Here is a 16,945-nt window from a genome sequence, read left to right as displayed (position 1 = left end):
AACACATATGTGACACACTAGCAAACGTGTCATTTACCTGTATATGAGATTGCTGTCACAGGTTAACACCTACAAGTTTTAGAATAACAAAGAATAACATTACAAAAATAAGAGCCAAGGGTGTTTCTTTCTCTTTCTGACTAGTTCACACAAGTCAGAAAGAGGACATTTTCCCTCGTTAACTGTATTGAATGCCAATAAACTATAACATAAACTCCTGTAGGTCAGCCTGGCTAAGATCTGATAACACACACTGAAAAAGTCCAAGACAGCAAACAAGAGTATTTCCCAAAGTGTTGTTCTATTAACACTGAACTACTTCAAATGGTCGATTTAAGACGATGTCTGTAAAGAAACCATCACCCTCCCTGAAGACACTAAGGAAGCTTACCTTAGTTTCTCAGTTGTGATTGTAGATTATCCCTAAAACCCTTTCCTTCATACTGGTGTGCTTCCTGAACTATGGGAAAAAAAACTCAGATTTTACCTCTGCTTCGCGGAACGAATGGTTAATCCAAAGTAGACGGCCCATAATCTTTGAACCCCAGACACACACACAGGGATACAGTTTACTTGTACCTATCTCACAGTAACACCCTGTGCTCACCCTTTAAACTTGCAAAGTCTTCCAGCTTCCTGTCCCCACCCAGCTCCGACAGCCTGTAAACTGTCACCTCTAAGGATAGACTGAGACGCTCTTTTGTTGACTTTGGTATGTCAGTGAAAACCATTGACATGGGTCAGTCAGCATCATCCAACTCAGATATGAGATATGATGCAGTTCGAGTTTCAAGGACAACTCTCAAAGGTGCTTTATGCAGCATTTTCACTGGTTAATTAAATGCCATAGCAATACTATATTCACTTTGACACATCCATGTTATTTTGGTAAACATATACTGTTATCTAGTAACTTCTATCAGTACATGACATCCATGACATTTCAAAATGCAAATCAGATTTTGTTTAATTTTGATGTATTGATCATTCTCATAGATTTTAGCTACAAAAATTGTAATCAAATACTACTACCTGAAGGTATCCAAAAATGAAAGAAAGTCAATATGATTTGTTAGGAATCTGCATGTTTCAGAAACAAAGGATCAGGAAAAAAAATCATTATATTTCTGTTAAAGTGGTGAATTCATAAATTATGTATTTATCCAACAGTTGTAGTGAGGAACTTAAAAACGAGTGGCACACAGAATGAGACAATGTTTAAAATCAATTTAAAGTATAAAAAAATGTATGATCCGAATGCCATGTTGTGAAAAAGGGTAGACTGTAGTCTGTAAACAATATTAATGCTGAATTGCATTATTTTCTACTAATAATAATAATTTAAGATCTCAAAATGTGACATATTGCACCTTTGATACAATACATTTTAGATTTTAATTAACTAAATACTGATACACCAATATTCTTTCATGGCATTAAGTGTGTGAAATTGTAAGCTATTAAATAGCAGCAGAAAACATGCAGGTATGGACCCTAAAGACCCTCGTGACGTGTGTGCTCATCTCTCTGACCCCGGCCTCTCGCATGCCTCGGTATCCTCCCTCTTTCTCTGTAGGGAAAAAGAGAGAGATGTATGAGCATCCTGTCTTCTGCTTGGCGTCTCAAGTGATGGATTTAACCATTCGTGAGTACCTTCCTCATTGACCCAGCCCCACCCCTAACCTCTGCACATTTTTATTTTCCTCTACAACCAGTATGCACGCCAACCACAACAAGCGACCTCATATTTTTGTCGTACCCTGACGTCCTTTTAGTCTGTTTGTATCTGTTGTTTTAGTCTTTAAAGTCTAAAAAGTCTTAGACACTCAAACACATTCTTATCTTTCTGTGAGCTTGTTTTCTGTCCTGCCCAAACCACCTGTTCTTTGCCTGTATGCGACTTGAATGCATTTTTACTTTGCTTGTGTGTAAATCCTTTAAGTGTTTAAGATCATGGTACATTCAAACAGGACACCCACATCCTGCAGTTATTTATTTAGCTCTCAATCCTTTGCGAGAAACATCTTCGCACCCAGGTTAGACGAGTTGTCAAAGGACAGGTCGCACATTCCTATTATGCACATGCCTCTGTCTTTGAATGAAACCACCATTAAATGCTGATACTGATGGCATACATTACAACCATTTGAACAGGTTTGTATGCGGTTTCATATTTTACCCATACTGGATTTTATGTCAAAGTGTGTTTTGTGTCCTGTTTCTGTGCTTCTTCTAATGCCTTCTATATCACAAACCACACTTAAAGATGAAACCTTTGGCTCAGAGGCTGCAGATAGATGTTGAATGCGTTGCTATTGAATAGTCAGTCTAACCTTTACCCTTTTTTCAGACTCCTGTCTTCCATTACCTGTTCCTACCTGTATTGGATATTCTCTTCTCTCTCACCCTCTACCTTAAACTATCCCACCTCTCCCTACCCGCTCTTCATCCTTTCAACCTGTTCTTTAAAAAAACATTTGACTCTTACTTAGTGGAGAACTCGCAGAAAAAAACTGATGGATCCAGGAGACGTTGTACTGTATGTCTAACTCCTACTGCTAGCTCATTCCTCAGTCTATCTTAAACCATACCACCATATACCCCGTCACCACCTTCCTGATACCTGTACACAGAGGCACAGAACATGTTTCAGGAATGTTGGGAGCCCCCCCCCTCCATGTTGTGTTTCTCACTGCTCTGAATGATCAGAACGTTGATGGTTTCTTTGTTGAGATTGATCAGTTCCGATGTAAAAAATAATACCAAGGTTTGGTGTAAATCAGTGTTGGGAATTGGGGAGGTACAGATTAAATTATTAGCAATATATCAAAGATGTTTATCAATATTAGTAAAGATATGAATATGTGTATTCATAACTTTACCAAATTGACAACAATCAAAACGGGGCACCACCCTGAACTCAGGGGCCAGTAACTGAATAACTCAGATGTGGTGTTCTCTTTAAAAAACTTGATTAATCTATCTTGTAACAGGAACAAAAGAAGGATGAAAGATTGAGCACTTACCTGGATAACCAGCTTTTATTACAATACAATACACAAATAACCACACAACAACTTCTTATTAAAGTCTTATTAAAAAAAATAGGATTTATTTAACTTTAAAAATACTGATGTTCAATCAATTCTTCAATCATCCAACTCTATTGACTTGTTACAGTTCTAGCAAACAAAGCAGCAAGCAAGCTGGTGTGTGTGTGTGTGTGTGTGTGTGTGTGTGTGTGTATGCAGGATAGGAGGAGGGTAGAGGGGTAGGAGTAGCGGGGCCACGTGGTCGGGCTAACCACACAAGATTCAAGATGGTGGTCAGGGAACCGCGTGATTTGAGGCTATTTGTAGTTTTTTAGTACAAAGGCCCAAAATGGTTACTCCTAACATTGAAATGGCGGGGAACACGTGTTACAGACAAAGGGGGAACACACCACGGAGCGCTGTTATGGTGCCAAAATGGCGGTTGTGAAACTCTGTGTCTATGGTAGCAGGCAAGGCCAGCTGTTCATAAATTGGCGCGAATGTGTCCGTGTGTGTGTAGGTTAGAAAAGGGGGAGACCGAAAAGGAGGGAGACACGATTGGAAAAAAAAAGATCCTCGTGGCAGTGATAAGCACTCTCCTCGTTTACTCAAGGCTCTGGCCTAACGCGAAGTTACAGCAGAGTCTGAGAATTGGTTTAACGAGGTGAGTGTTACTTTTCTGCCTCTGTTGTGAGCTAACAGCTGAGTCTCCTTGGTAACAATAATCAAACCGTTCAACTTGACACAGGTCTACGATATAACGTCTCGTTATATCGCAGCGCCGTAGTTTGAGTGATGAAAGGCAGGATTATGGTCTCGCTTGTGCAATGATTAACCTTCTCCGTGGCGGGAGGTAGCCGTTACAGTTTCAATACAACTTCAGCCGTATCTTGATCAGTGATACATTCACAGCAAACTAGGACGCGGCCTACAACATCTGCCCAGAACTATAAAGCCTCTTACTTTTGTGTGTAGTCTGTTAAATTTTCCGGCGGGTTCTCCGCGAGATTAACGAAACTGCTCCGTCCAGGGCAGTGGAGTGGACCAGTCCAGTCAACTTTGAAGAAAAAGCAAAGTGCGATGTCCTTCTATTTCCTCAAAAAACAGGGTGATTACCCTCTCTGCAGGTTTGGTGAGATACTGGGTTCAGTGTCCCACTCTGATCCCTTTGTATCCCGAATGATACAGAACAGCTCACTCGACCAGCGAATGATTCTATTTATTCTCGTACAATGTTGACGTGGTGGTCTCATTCAGCAACGGGTTGCAAGCAAAAAGCCTCGAGGACTGGGTGGCGGAGACTCTTATAGCTTTCGTCACCTGGCCTCGGACCCCCGCTGCGTTCAGGGTCCGCTGTCCAATCAGAAATCAGTGTTCTTGACGTACTTTCGGCCATTTTGAGAACTCTTTCTCATGGATGTGCGAAGTTTTCAGGCTTCTGAAATTACATGAGGGACTTTTCTTAGTTTGAGGCCACGTGCTGGGCACATGTGCTTCCTTTGTCTTGGAGGTCACATGCTCTTTGTTTAAGATCAGTTTAAACACACTGCTCGGTTCCAACATCAGCAAGAATTAAAGTTTTCACGTTGTCAGTGAAAATCACTTCTGTTGATGAGTAACCCAAGAGAGCCACAAAGTGCAAGCATTCAAACATGGAAGAAAACATGCAGGTGACATTTTAAGTATGTCAATCCAAGAAATAGCTTGTTCTTTAAGAAGGGCGTAAGAGGAAGCGAAATTATTGTGATGGCAAAAGTTTTAGTGTAAGAAAAATAAAACAATCAGTACCCATTTATATCAGTGTCCCCAGGTTGGATGTGGCTGCCACAGTTTTTTTTTTTCAGGGAAACCTGAGATCAAAAATCAGGAAACTCAAATCAAGATCCTAGATTTCAGCTTTAAAACATCCTAGATTTCTGCTTTAAGATAGCTAGTAGGATGCCGGAGTCAGTAGATGTCATGTGTCTACTGCAAGCACTTATGAAAACCGTAATTTTGGCCACAAATTTGACAATCTCTGCTTAAGGAAGACCTTCAATCTTCCAACATATCCCAGTGAAGTGTTTAATGATGATAATCGTCACCATCAAACCCTGAGCTGTCCTATCTCAGGTATATCATGGAGCTGTTAACTTGCTGTCCTGAGTCTATGGAATGCCGTTTTATTCAATATTGAATAAATGAATAAATACATAAAAACATGAATAAATAAATATGCCTTTGAAATACATCGTGAAATAAATAAATGAGTCAATAAATACATAAATAATTAAATAAATGCAAATATTCATATATAAATGAATCAATTAGTTAAATAAATATATTTAAAGGTTTTACTTTTAATTATTTCATGGTACTTTTATTTCATAAGTCCACGTTTATTTATTTCAAGAGACTTTTATTTCATAAATCCACTTTTATTCATTTCCGTGGACTTTTATTTCCTAATGCCACATTTATTGATTTCCCTCTAGTTATTTCCAGTTCTTATATGCAAATCAGGGGGCGTGGTTATGTCTCACATTTAAAACAGAGCTGTGGGCAAAAAAAGGCTGGCGAAGTGAGAGTCAGTAGCTGAGTGGCAATCGGGAGAGTCTGGACTTTTCTCGGTGGGCCGGTAGTGTTTCAAGGCCGCGAGGGCCGGTCTGATAATAGTTATACATTGCAAGTTCATAACAACACCTTCCGGCGGCCTGGTGTGCGGCCACCGCCCGCTGTTGTGCGGCTGCTGCCCGCTGTTCAAACTGTGCAGCCTCTGCTCAACCCATACGGCGGGCCACAACAGCCTCTTATTTCAATACAAACATAGGCTATATATGTGGCTAAGCTGCAGCCTAGCAGGTAAAACATGTTATTAAAACACAATGTATTAGGTAGCTAGAAATAATGCCACATGTCTACCACTTCGAAAGATTGTTTAGATCCTGTGAAACTGCCGTTTTGGTACACTATTAAAAATTCCAAAATAAAAAGACGTATTGTGGAAGGCAGGAGTTAGGTTGTTTGTTTTGGTCGAATCCGTAGCTGTGTGTAGCCTACAGTCTTGAGCAACCAAAGCTAGAAGTACACATTGGGTTATGAAAACATTACACCTAATCAGTTTGAAACTCAGACCCTCCACTCACCTTGTCTGGAACCTGTAAGGTAGGTCAGTGGCTTTGCTTTTCTCAATTTGGTCGGCTATAGCATACGTTAGCTTGGCAGTCAGTTCCAGTGCGCTACTTGCGTTGCGAACATCCCCCCCACCCCACCCTCCCTAGTCGTGGTGCTCCGTCAGTTGAGCGGTAGATGGTGGTCTAGTTACCCCAGAATAGGTGACTGTGGGCTGGGTACAGAACATCGCGAGTTGTCGGTCGTGGTGCACTCTCACTTCGCCAGCCTTTTTTTGCCCATAGCTCTGTTATGAATGTGAGAGATAGCCACGCCCCCTGATTTGCATATAAGAACTGGAAATAAATAGAGAGGGAAATCAATAAATGTGGCATTAGGAAATAAAAGTCCATGGAAATAAATAAATTGTGGATTTAAAAAATAAAAGGCTCTTGAAATAAATAAACGTGGACTTATGAAATAAAAGTATCATGAAATAATTAAAAGTAAAATATTTTAATATATTTATTTAACTAATTGATTCATTTATATATGGCTATTTACATTTATTTAATTATTTATGTATTTATTGCCTCATTTATTTATTTCATGATATATTTCAAATGCATATGTATGTATTCATTCATGTATTTATTCATTTATTTATGTATTTATTCATTTATTTAATATTGACTAAAATGGCATTCCATAGGAGTCCACTATCAAAAATAATAGGGAATAGAAATTATATCTTTGTAGAAAACAATGTCCCTTAGTTTCCAAAACTACACTTCCAAACTATGACATCATAGCTCGCACATTACTAGATCCTAACAGTCACTCCCCCCCGGTTGAACCAGTACAGAAGTCCTATTCTGTGGAAGCTTTCGGCCATGTTAGCATGACTTAAGCTCCAGCAGGCAGTCCTCCATCATCCTGCTGTGTTGTGCACAAATTCACTGATCCACAAGAGCTCTGCCAGTAGGTGGACTGAACACAGTCATGACTCTGTTGTGGCCAATTCAACCCCTTTAAAGCACTGCGTGTGTATGTCGTCTAGCAGGATGATGATGCAGACATTAGAGTGAGACAGTAAAAACTGGACAAGCTGTTCTCATGACCCATTTGTACATAGAGCTATGGAAAGTAATGCACTGTAATTGCTATGTATTATACGTTTTTATTGATGAATGCAGCACCCGAAATTGGGCGGCCTTGCTCTAGGTAATTCATCCATGAAACACATGTGACACACTAGCAAACGTGTTTGATTGCATTTATCTGAGATTGCTGTCACAGGTTAACCCCTACAAGTTTAAGAATTACAAAGAATAACATTACAAAAATAAGAGCCAAGGGTGTTTTTTCTCTTTCTGAATAGTTCACATATAGTGAATATGTGAACAAGTCAGAAAGAGGAAGTTGTCCCTCCTTAACTGTATTTAATGCCATTTATAACATAAACTCCTGTTGATCAAAGCCAAGGAGTGTTTGAGCTGCATTCAGGTCAGCCTGGCTAAGCTCTGATAACACACACTGAAAGAAGTGCAAGACAGCAAACAAGTGTATTTCCCAAAGTTCTATTAACACTGAACTACTTCAAATGGTCGATTTAAGACGATGTCTGTAAAGAAACCATCACCTCCCTGAAGAGACTAAGGAAGCTTGCCTTAGTTTCCTCAGTTGTGATTGTAGATTATCCCTAAAACCCTTTCCTTCATACTGGTGTGCTTCCTGACCATTGGGAAAAAAACTATAATAGTTCAGATTTTACTTCTGCTTGGCGGAACGAATGGTTCATCCAAAGTAGACAGCCTTGGGTTTGTAATTCTTGACTTTCACAGAGGAAACAGATGTTTGTGATGCAGGAGTAATACTAGTGTTTTTAATCCAAACCAAAATCTGTTTTTCTAATCTTAACTAGTCTTAACTTCTAGTCGTTTGGGGGGCCTAAACTTAACTGTTGTCGCTGCATGACGGTCACCTTTTGTCAAAGGTTAACGTCATCTCACGGTAAACCGTACACGGCACCCAGTCACCTTTTCTTGGCTTAATTTATCTGTAAAGACTGCTAAATTTATGACCGGTCGTCATGTGACCAGCCGGCGATCGTAATTTCTTAGGATATCACACAAATTGTTGTGCACAACTTTTTGTACGATTTCATACGAACCCGTTCATGAGAATGCATTGAACTGGACCATAATTTCAGAACAGCCCAGTCTCACGGCAGTTTGTGATGGCATCACAAAAAGAAATCTATTAGATCGTGATACCATCACGATATTTTGAAGATTTTTGTGATGGGGTCACATTTTTTAAACTAGTGTATTTCAATGAGAAGCATCTTTCGTGATCACAGCATGGTTATTTCTGCCAGTTGGGCTGCAGCAGAGAAGCTGTATACAGCTTTGCTATTATTGGTATTTTTAGCCCAATAACTTCTGTTTTAATCAACATTTATTCACCAGATCTTATCAGGGTTTATATGTATTCCTTTTAATGTTATTATTTCGGTCTTATTGCCATGGAAGCTGGATTGCTTTGTTGTTTATTGATATTTTTAAAACTATAACGCTACATCTATCAACATTTATTTAGATGTTATCATGATATGCATTTCTTTATTTTAATATTATTTCGGTCTTATTACCAGTGAAATATTACAGTAAATAAGACAGAACAGTAGACTACGATATGAGCCGAGCTGGGCGTATTCAAAGCCGATATCCCACAATGCAATGCGGGCATTCATATCAGAGAATCGGACAGCGATCAGCGGGTCTTTAATGACAGTATCGCTTCAATGTCCATATATATAATCACTGTTTTTTGTCACCAGCAACAACACGTTGCTCAGCTTTGTTCCAGTAAGTTATGCACCGTAATAACGTTTTAAAAAATCAGCTGAAGACTCCGGAAGTGACGTAGTAATTGCAGCTCGGCGGATAGGAAAGATACAAATACATCATATTTGTAATATTTATGTTTTTGTCTAACATTGTATTTGAGGATTTAAACAATAAAGATAACAATAATAATAAAATACATTTTAATATATTTGTCTCATGTACTGTTTGCTTGGTCGGCCGGCAGGCGGCGGCAATCTGAAATGGAATGAAGCCCATTCATGGCAGACAGCAGAAACACAGGAGCTGAACAAATCCAGCCATCCACCCCAGAAGAACTACAAATACACTAGCTCTGTAACAGGTTCTGGGGCGCGTCTCCAGTGGGAGTTGTAGTTTTTAAATATATTGGTATATTTCTCATAAGTAGAAGTTGGCAGTGTAGAATTGTGGATACACCCTGGGTTTTTTTGGTATGGGGAACACACTGGTGTCATCAGATTTTAAAAATTAAAATCGTTAAATAGGTGAAAATAGCTTATTACCATATTTGACAGTGCTTACAGCAGGTAAACCTTTGGAGACCATATCTACATTAAAGCTAAGGTCCAGAGCTTTCTATAAATGCTGGTCCAATGTGTGTAGCAACTTCTGTTGCTAAATGATAAGCCTTCAAACATGTACTGGGTTCAAGGTTCAGTGGTCAATAATTCAAAGCAGGAGTAATGTATCCTCTTCAAACTGACATATGTTATTGTCGAGGTTGAGACCTTTCCAACAATGTGTTTGCTATAGTCCTACAACAACGTTTTAATTTTTACATGTCATGGAGACCACGTTGCAGGCGATACTTTATTGTCCCCAGAGGGATATCTGCTTTGAGTTCAATTGCTTCACACATAACACAATATTGACATATTGTTTCATCATACAGCTGACATATACTTACAATTAAAAACAACATGAACGAAGTGATATGTAGCCGGACTGAGACACATCACACAGCCACAATCTATTGCTCATCTTTCACAAACAGTGACAAGAGCAACCTACACAAACCCTATATGCATCATATCATGAAGCTATAGCAAAACCCCTGCAGCCTCAAGCAACATTATTTAAAGTTTTAATTTCTGGTAGGTCCATATTAGGATTATAATTTTGAAATATTTACTTTACATTGGGGTACCCTATATCTTCTGCCAGAGGATAAGAGCTCATACTTGGCACGGAGAATAAAGATCAGACCATATTATTCTCTGTGCTTGCCTGGAGAGACTGGTTTCTATTCCTCTCAACAACCGTTATGACAGTAACCTGACAAGCAAGCTTTAAATGAGATGTTTTTAGATATTGCCATGCTTTCTGACATAATAAAATGTTCTGTAATGCAGCCTTGTATAACATAAACCCTCTGATTCACCGTGAGTGTCTGCTCTAAATGATAACACACACTTTGAACACGGGCCTTCCAGCCAGGTGTTGTCCATATGAACACCAAGGTGCCCATAGGAGCAGAGCTGATGGATTGGTTAATCATTTATGACCTCTGATACCATCTGACCCATGTCACAACCAACTCCTCAGTTTGTGAAATTGTTGAATGATTGTTGGCATGGCACCACAGGTCTCTATTTTATTAGAATATGCAAAAGTACTTGTGTCTGTGTGCAGTATAGGCTGAGGTAGAAGTGTGCCAAAAATGCCAAAACACATGTTGTATATGTACACATACCCAAACAAAGCTATATACATCTTACTCTGTGAACAAAAACCTCAGCATCAATCTGCTTATCCTTTTAATTTCCTGAAAATGCTTCCTAAAACTATTCCCTCTCAGTCTCAGTAAAGGCTACAAAGGATAGGATGGTTACAAGCTGTAACCAAGGTGAATGATATGAGGATCATCTTCTGAATATAAGAATCAATATGTTAGGCCTACCATAAATTGTTATTTCAAAAAAGTAATTTATTTAAAACAACTAATAATGCAGTGTGATGTTAAATCAAGTCCCATACATAAATATGCTCATGTTTTTTCCCTTTAGTCTTTGCTATTGACATTCATCAACTGCAAAATTCGAAGGTTGCATTTTTAAATAACCATGCATGGGAAATAAAATAAAAAATGCTTCTTTATAGGCCTAAATAGTTTATTTTTTGTTTTTCACAACAGTAGGCCTACAAGTCAAAACAAATGCACATTAGTCAAACAATCCATTAGGCTGTATTTCTAAACACTCAACTGTAGGTTTTTTATATAGGCCTAGTATTTTTCTGCGACAAGGCAAATCAAAGTGCTTACCATAAAACACTATTTTTTCATTATTGGTTTTCTTATTGTATACATTTTCACGTACAACGTGCAGCAATCTTTCATAGAAGCGGAGCTGCAATTACTACGTCACTTCCAGAGTCTTCAGCTGATTTTTTTAAATGTTATTACGGTGCATAACTTACTGGAACAAAACTGAGCAACTTGTTGTTGCTGGTGACAAAACCACTGATTAAATATGTACATTGAAGCGATACTGGCGTTAAAGACCCGCTGATCGCTGTCCGATTCTCTGATATGAATGCCCGCATTGCATTGTGGGATATCGGCTTTGAATGCGCCCAGCACGGCTTATATCGTAGCCTACTGTTCTGTCTTATTTACTGTAATATTTCACCGGTACTAAGATCGAAATAATATTATTAAAATAAAAAAATACATACCATGATAACATCTAAATAAATGTTGATAGATGTAGCGTTATAGTTTATAGTTTAGTATAAAATATCAATAAACAACAAAGCAACCCAGCTTCCGTGGCAATAAGACATTAATATAATTAATAATAACATTAAAAGAAATATATATAAACCCTGATAAGATCTCATGAATAAATGGTGATTAAAACAGCGGTTATTGGGCTAAAAATACCAATAATAGCAAAGCTGTATACAGCTTCTCTGCTGCAGCCCAACTGGCAGAAATAACCATGCTGTGATCACGAAAGATGCTTCTCATTGAAATACATTAGTTTAAAAAACGTGACCCCATCACAAAAATCTTGAAAATATCGTGATGCCATCACGAACCGCCGTGAGACTGGGTTGTTTCAGACATATACTGTTGTTTTATTCCAGTATTCTAACCTCTGACCCATTGAACTGCAACTATGTAGCATGCTGACCATTACTAAAGAGTTGCTATAGAGTAGACATACAGAGCAGTACCGAGCATTCTGGCATTGACAGAAGGAAGCTGTGACAGTGCCAGTTTCATTGTAGACAAGAATGGAAGAAAAGTTCCCTTTGTTCATCTCTACCAGAGTAATGTAACTCTACTCTCCAATCCTACTGGGACTGGGGTGATAGGTAAAGTATTTTGCATCTTTGTTGGCTGCTTTATAGGATGGGTAATGGGTTACACAATGAACTTGATTTTATGTTCTACCTCACACAAACTTTGCATGCCTGCTTATTTGGTGTCAGACCATGTGTGAGTTGTAGGAAATATATAGAAACCCCAGCATTCTTTGCAATGGAGAAGATTTAAGACAGAGCTGAGAAGTCAGAATTGTGTTGTATTCAAAATGCTTCAGCACTGCATACAGAAACACAACACTGTACCATAGAAGCTGCATTGATATACAATTGATTCAAAATCAAAACGTGAATTGATTCAAATTCCAGAATTCATCCGACATCTTCTACCAAGCTCAACCTCTAACTTTACCTTGCAAGAAGTTACACTTCAACAAAATTGCAGCTTGCTGATTGGATGTTTCTTACTGCAATGCTCTCTGAGCCTCAGTTGAGGTCTCTTGTTATGTAAAATGTCTTGTGCCTTTGAGTACAAGATGATTGTCATGGCCATCAGAATGTAGGAAATGTTCCAACCTCCAATAATATAATTTTTACTTAACTTTTAGTTAACCCTGCCAACTTCACTACTCTATTGTAAGTGATAAAGCACAACAAGGTATCTTATTACTGTATATGAAAATAATGGATGAAGTGGAGACATTCTGCTTTAAGTTATGGTGTTTCTACCTCAGAATCCATTACCTCCATATCAGAAAGCCTTGGAGTGCATTATCATGCTTATACCATGGCCTCTTACCAAAGGACAATTAAAGCTAGTCTACTTTAAAACCACCGGTCAGTTGAAACCATCTCGAGTTAAGGCCACCAGGCATCTGTCAAATAATCTGAAACAAGGACACTCTTTGGCTGTGGTATAAATTCAATCCTCTCACAGAACCAGACCGTCCTCAACCAGAAAACGACCGTACAGGTCGATTGTTCAAGCAGGTTATAACGACTCATATTTACGTTTGTTGTTAGGCAGCGACCTATCGACCAATCAAGGAAGTGAGGTCAAGAAGGCAAGTTGGGGTGGTGGATGGGTCAATCAAACACAGGACTACAGTAAAACTTACTTAGTTCTGTTTTCCAATAATTACTATGGGTTTGAAATGGCGGCAATTACGTTAAATATATAATATGTAATATGTGTGTATCAAAATGTCTAAAAATGACTATACCTATGTTATATATTTTGTTGAGTTGTGTACTTACATTATCCCTAATGTCAACAATGTTCAAACCCAGAGACATGGCATTTTAATTTACGTTGGTTGACAAGTGGTTCATGCTAATGCTTGGTGGCTAAAGCGTACCATAAAGTTATAAGGTTACAACATTGTTCAATGCTTATAAAGTTAATAGTTAAGTTAAAGATTTTTTGGACCAAGTTTAACAGCGCTGGGTTAACCCACGATTAAATTTGCCACGTAACATTAGCTGCATGGGTAGTCAATTAATCTAATGCTAAGTTAGCCTGCTAGCGCACTTCAGCCCGTCCCCACTCTAGTCTATATCTTCTGGGATTGCTCAGGTTCTGCCGGAAATTCCGCTGGATGTCCCTCATTTTGGCCAGATGTCTATCACCTTCCTCTTTCTTTGTGTTGGCGTTCTAAACTCCGGTGGATTTCTGAGGACTATGGTTAACTGCTCCTCAGATCTCTGCAGGGTAAATCCAGACAGCTAGCTAGACTATCTGTCCAATCTAAATTTTCTGTTGCACGACTAAAACAACCTTTGAACATACACATGTTCCACCAAAACAAGTCCCTTTCCCGAGGCTATTTAGCAGAGCTCCGTCTGGCGCATAGCGCCGCCCCCAATTGTGATTGATTTGAAGAAATGCTAATAAACCAGAGCACGTTTTTCCTTCCTCCGCAACGCTATGGGAAGGCCTGGCAATGTGAGACTACCCACACCCCAATCGGCGAAGTAGGTCTCAAAGGAATGGTCAGAAATGTTGTTTTGGGAGTCATTGGAAATCTACCGATTCTGTTGTTTAGGTATGAGGACGTGTTGCACTGAACATACTAAAGGGCATAGTATGGAAGTCTATATTTACTCCTAATGCACTAACATGCAATTTTACAAGCCAAAGCAATCACAGGGTAGAGTCAGATACTGTGGGGATAAACACAACATAACCACCACATTGCTGCATGATGAGTGTTCAATGTACATGCTGTTTGCATCCCTCATCATGCCCATGTTTTCTCTGACTGATCTGTCACAGTGACAGATATGTGACTGATTCACTTCATACCACAGGCCATCACTACTTCCAGCCACCCAACAGTGCTGGTCTCATGGGGTCTCATGGATACAGTGTTGATAGCAAAAAATACTTACTATACAATATGAATTCTCCCTGGAATTAGAACTAGGGCTAGGTAAAACATGTTTAATGTTGTTGTTGAGCTTTGCTTCAAGAAAATATAGTATACTGTTAAATTATAAAAATATATACAACTATGATTTAAATCAGCCAAAATCTAGCCTTAGGTCCCACTTTTCTATACTTGATGCCACAAACACAATGCCTTTTTAGTCCAAATGTACTAAGGTCTGATACCCAGCCCTATTTATAACAAGTTGATATTTCATGCTTTTATTTTTGATACGACCATGAGATTGTCCCAGTGATGTGGGCTGTAGACTGGGCTGAGGATTACTTTTGAGGCTTATTCCTCTAGCTCCAGTGTTTAGGAGTAGGCAGGATAACATGCATGCTGTGTACACTTTTACAATCTAAATACTGTATGAAACAAGACCCACTCTCATATCTCAGACCAGGGATGCTTGTGCACACTATAGGTTGCATGCATGTAGTAGTAGCAAGAGAAAGGAAGAAAAAGTAGATGGTGATCAGACTCAGAGGCTTCCCACACTGACCCTTAACCTTTGTGCTGCAGAGAATGTAGGCCGGTTAGTCACCCCTGCTAAAAAACTGGAGGACAATATTCGCCTGGCCGAGCTGGTGATTGAGGTGCTTCAACAGAACGAGGAACACCATGCTGAGGTCAGTACACACGCGCACACACACACACACACACACACACACACACACACACACACACACACACACACACACACACACACACACACACACGCACATTACGAGACTAATGAGGCTAATTAAATCCAATGAGAAGTGATGGTTGTCTACCAGCCATCTGAGCTACTGATATCACAAAACTCATTAATGTCTAACAGAACTTTTCTAAGATCCAACAATATCATATTTACATGTGAGCTCGAAGGAAAAGGTCGCCCATTCCGTAATCTTAAAACAAAGGGAATGTGTCTCTTACATTGTCAACTTAGTGTTCCGTTTCCTAAATGACTTATTTAAACCATTAAATATTCCATATGCATACAAATAACTATTAGCCTTAACATGAAATGTGTTGTTTCTGATTGAAAGTGGAAAGGAGTGTGTGTGTTACATTCCTGAACAGGACAGCATTATTAACAGTTACTGAATCATTTGGATAAAAATGACTCACCATATCATTTTAAGCTTTGTCTAACATTCATATGATATAATATATAATGCTTGACGTTCTTCTGTAATTCAGAACATTAACATAGCAACATGTCAACAGTGAGTTTAGGCTATTTTTTCTTATATGAAATCTTAATAATATTGTCATCCAGTGTAACCTGTCCTGACACACCTCCATCAGTGTTATTAGAGGCCGCATTCTGGATATCCCCCACAAAATGACTGCTCAGTGCACACAGCAAAGACCTTTAACCCTTGTGTTGTCTTCCCGTCGACCATGCAACATTTAGTTTTTCTGGATAAAAATTTAAAATTCTAAATTTTTTTACGTTTTGGTCATCTTTTATTGACACTTTTGTAATTTTCTGACGTTTTTGTCATTTTTTTCCCATGTTTTTTGTCACTTTTGCCATGTTTTTGTTGATTTTTACTCACTTTTTTTGTTTTTGAAGCGTTCTCCTAAATTTTTGTCACTATTTCAATATTCTTTTATTAGTTTTTTCTTTAAATGCTGTAAAATTGAATAAAACACCCAAATTCAATGAAAGTAGTGAACTGGTCATTTATGTTGCTTGTGAAGAGGGTTGTATGGAACCATCCATGTTTTGTTTTTTTAAACAATTTGGTTGAAAGAAACCCAAATTTCTGATACAGCAACTTTTTGAAAATGGGTCAAATTGAGGACAACAGGAGGGTTAAAGACTTCTGGACAAAGGACAGTACTAACAATGACTCGCAACATATTGATGTTTGGTTGCCAAGATGGCTCTCTATCTATCAAACAAGTGGACATGGTTTTTTTCTAAAGTATCACTGTCAATGTCAATAACAACACATTATTGGTGAATTGAGAGACTGAGATGATCACCCCTTTTGCAAAATACAAGCAGTGTTTTTTAAGAGCACTATGTGCACCAAGTGCATTGCATCACATGCAAACCCTCTATAGGCTGGCAGTATATTCTCCAAATGGAATTCAAATTCTGTTTATTAACACAGTTATCCTAAAACTATTTCAATTGCATGGAATTAAAACGAAAACATGGGGGCTACAACCAGTCTTATAACATTCGCTGATCAGTTGGAGGCGATTTAGTAAAAAGAAGGTCTGCAAG

The 16,945-nt window shown here is 38.7% G+C and overlaps 1 protein-coding gene across 11 annotated transcripts in view; it reads left to right on the top strand.

Moving 5' to 3' along the window:
• Window positions 1-16,945, top strand: part of cadpsa (Ca2+-dependent activator protein for secretion a) — a 236,100-nt gene that overhangs the window by 153,817 nt on the left and 65,338 nt on the right. For 5 of the 11 annotated variants that reach the window (XM_078247561.1, XM_078247563.1, XM_078247566.1 and 2 more), the window contains one exon: window positions 15,238-15,344. In XM_078247561.1, coding sequence (XP_078103687.1) covers window positions 15,238-15,344 — 107 coding nt within the window. Of the gene's footprint in view, window positions 1-1,471; window positions 1,486-1,576; window positions 1,650-3,195; window positions 3,210-14,432; window positions 14,449-15,237; window positions 15,345-16,945 lie in introns of all 11 variants that reach the window. The other 6 variants (XM_078247562.1, XM_078247564.1, XM_078247558.1 and 3 more) reach the window with 4 other exon arrangements.

Source organism: Sander vitreus, chromosome 4 (assembly GCF_031162955.1).
Source record: "Sander vitreus isolate 19-12246 chromosome 4, sanVit1, whole genome shotgun sequence".
In the NCBI taxonomy this organism is placed as follows: domain Eukaryota; kingdom Metazoa; phylum Chordata; class Actinopteri; order Perciformes; family Percidae; genus Sander; species Sander vitreus.
The sequence above is the reverse complement of the archived record's forward strand: the minus strand, read 5'-3'. Positions and strand labels throughout refer to the sequence as shown.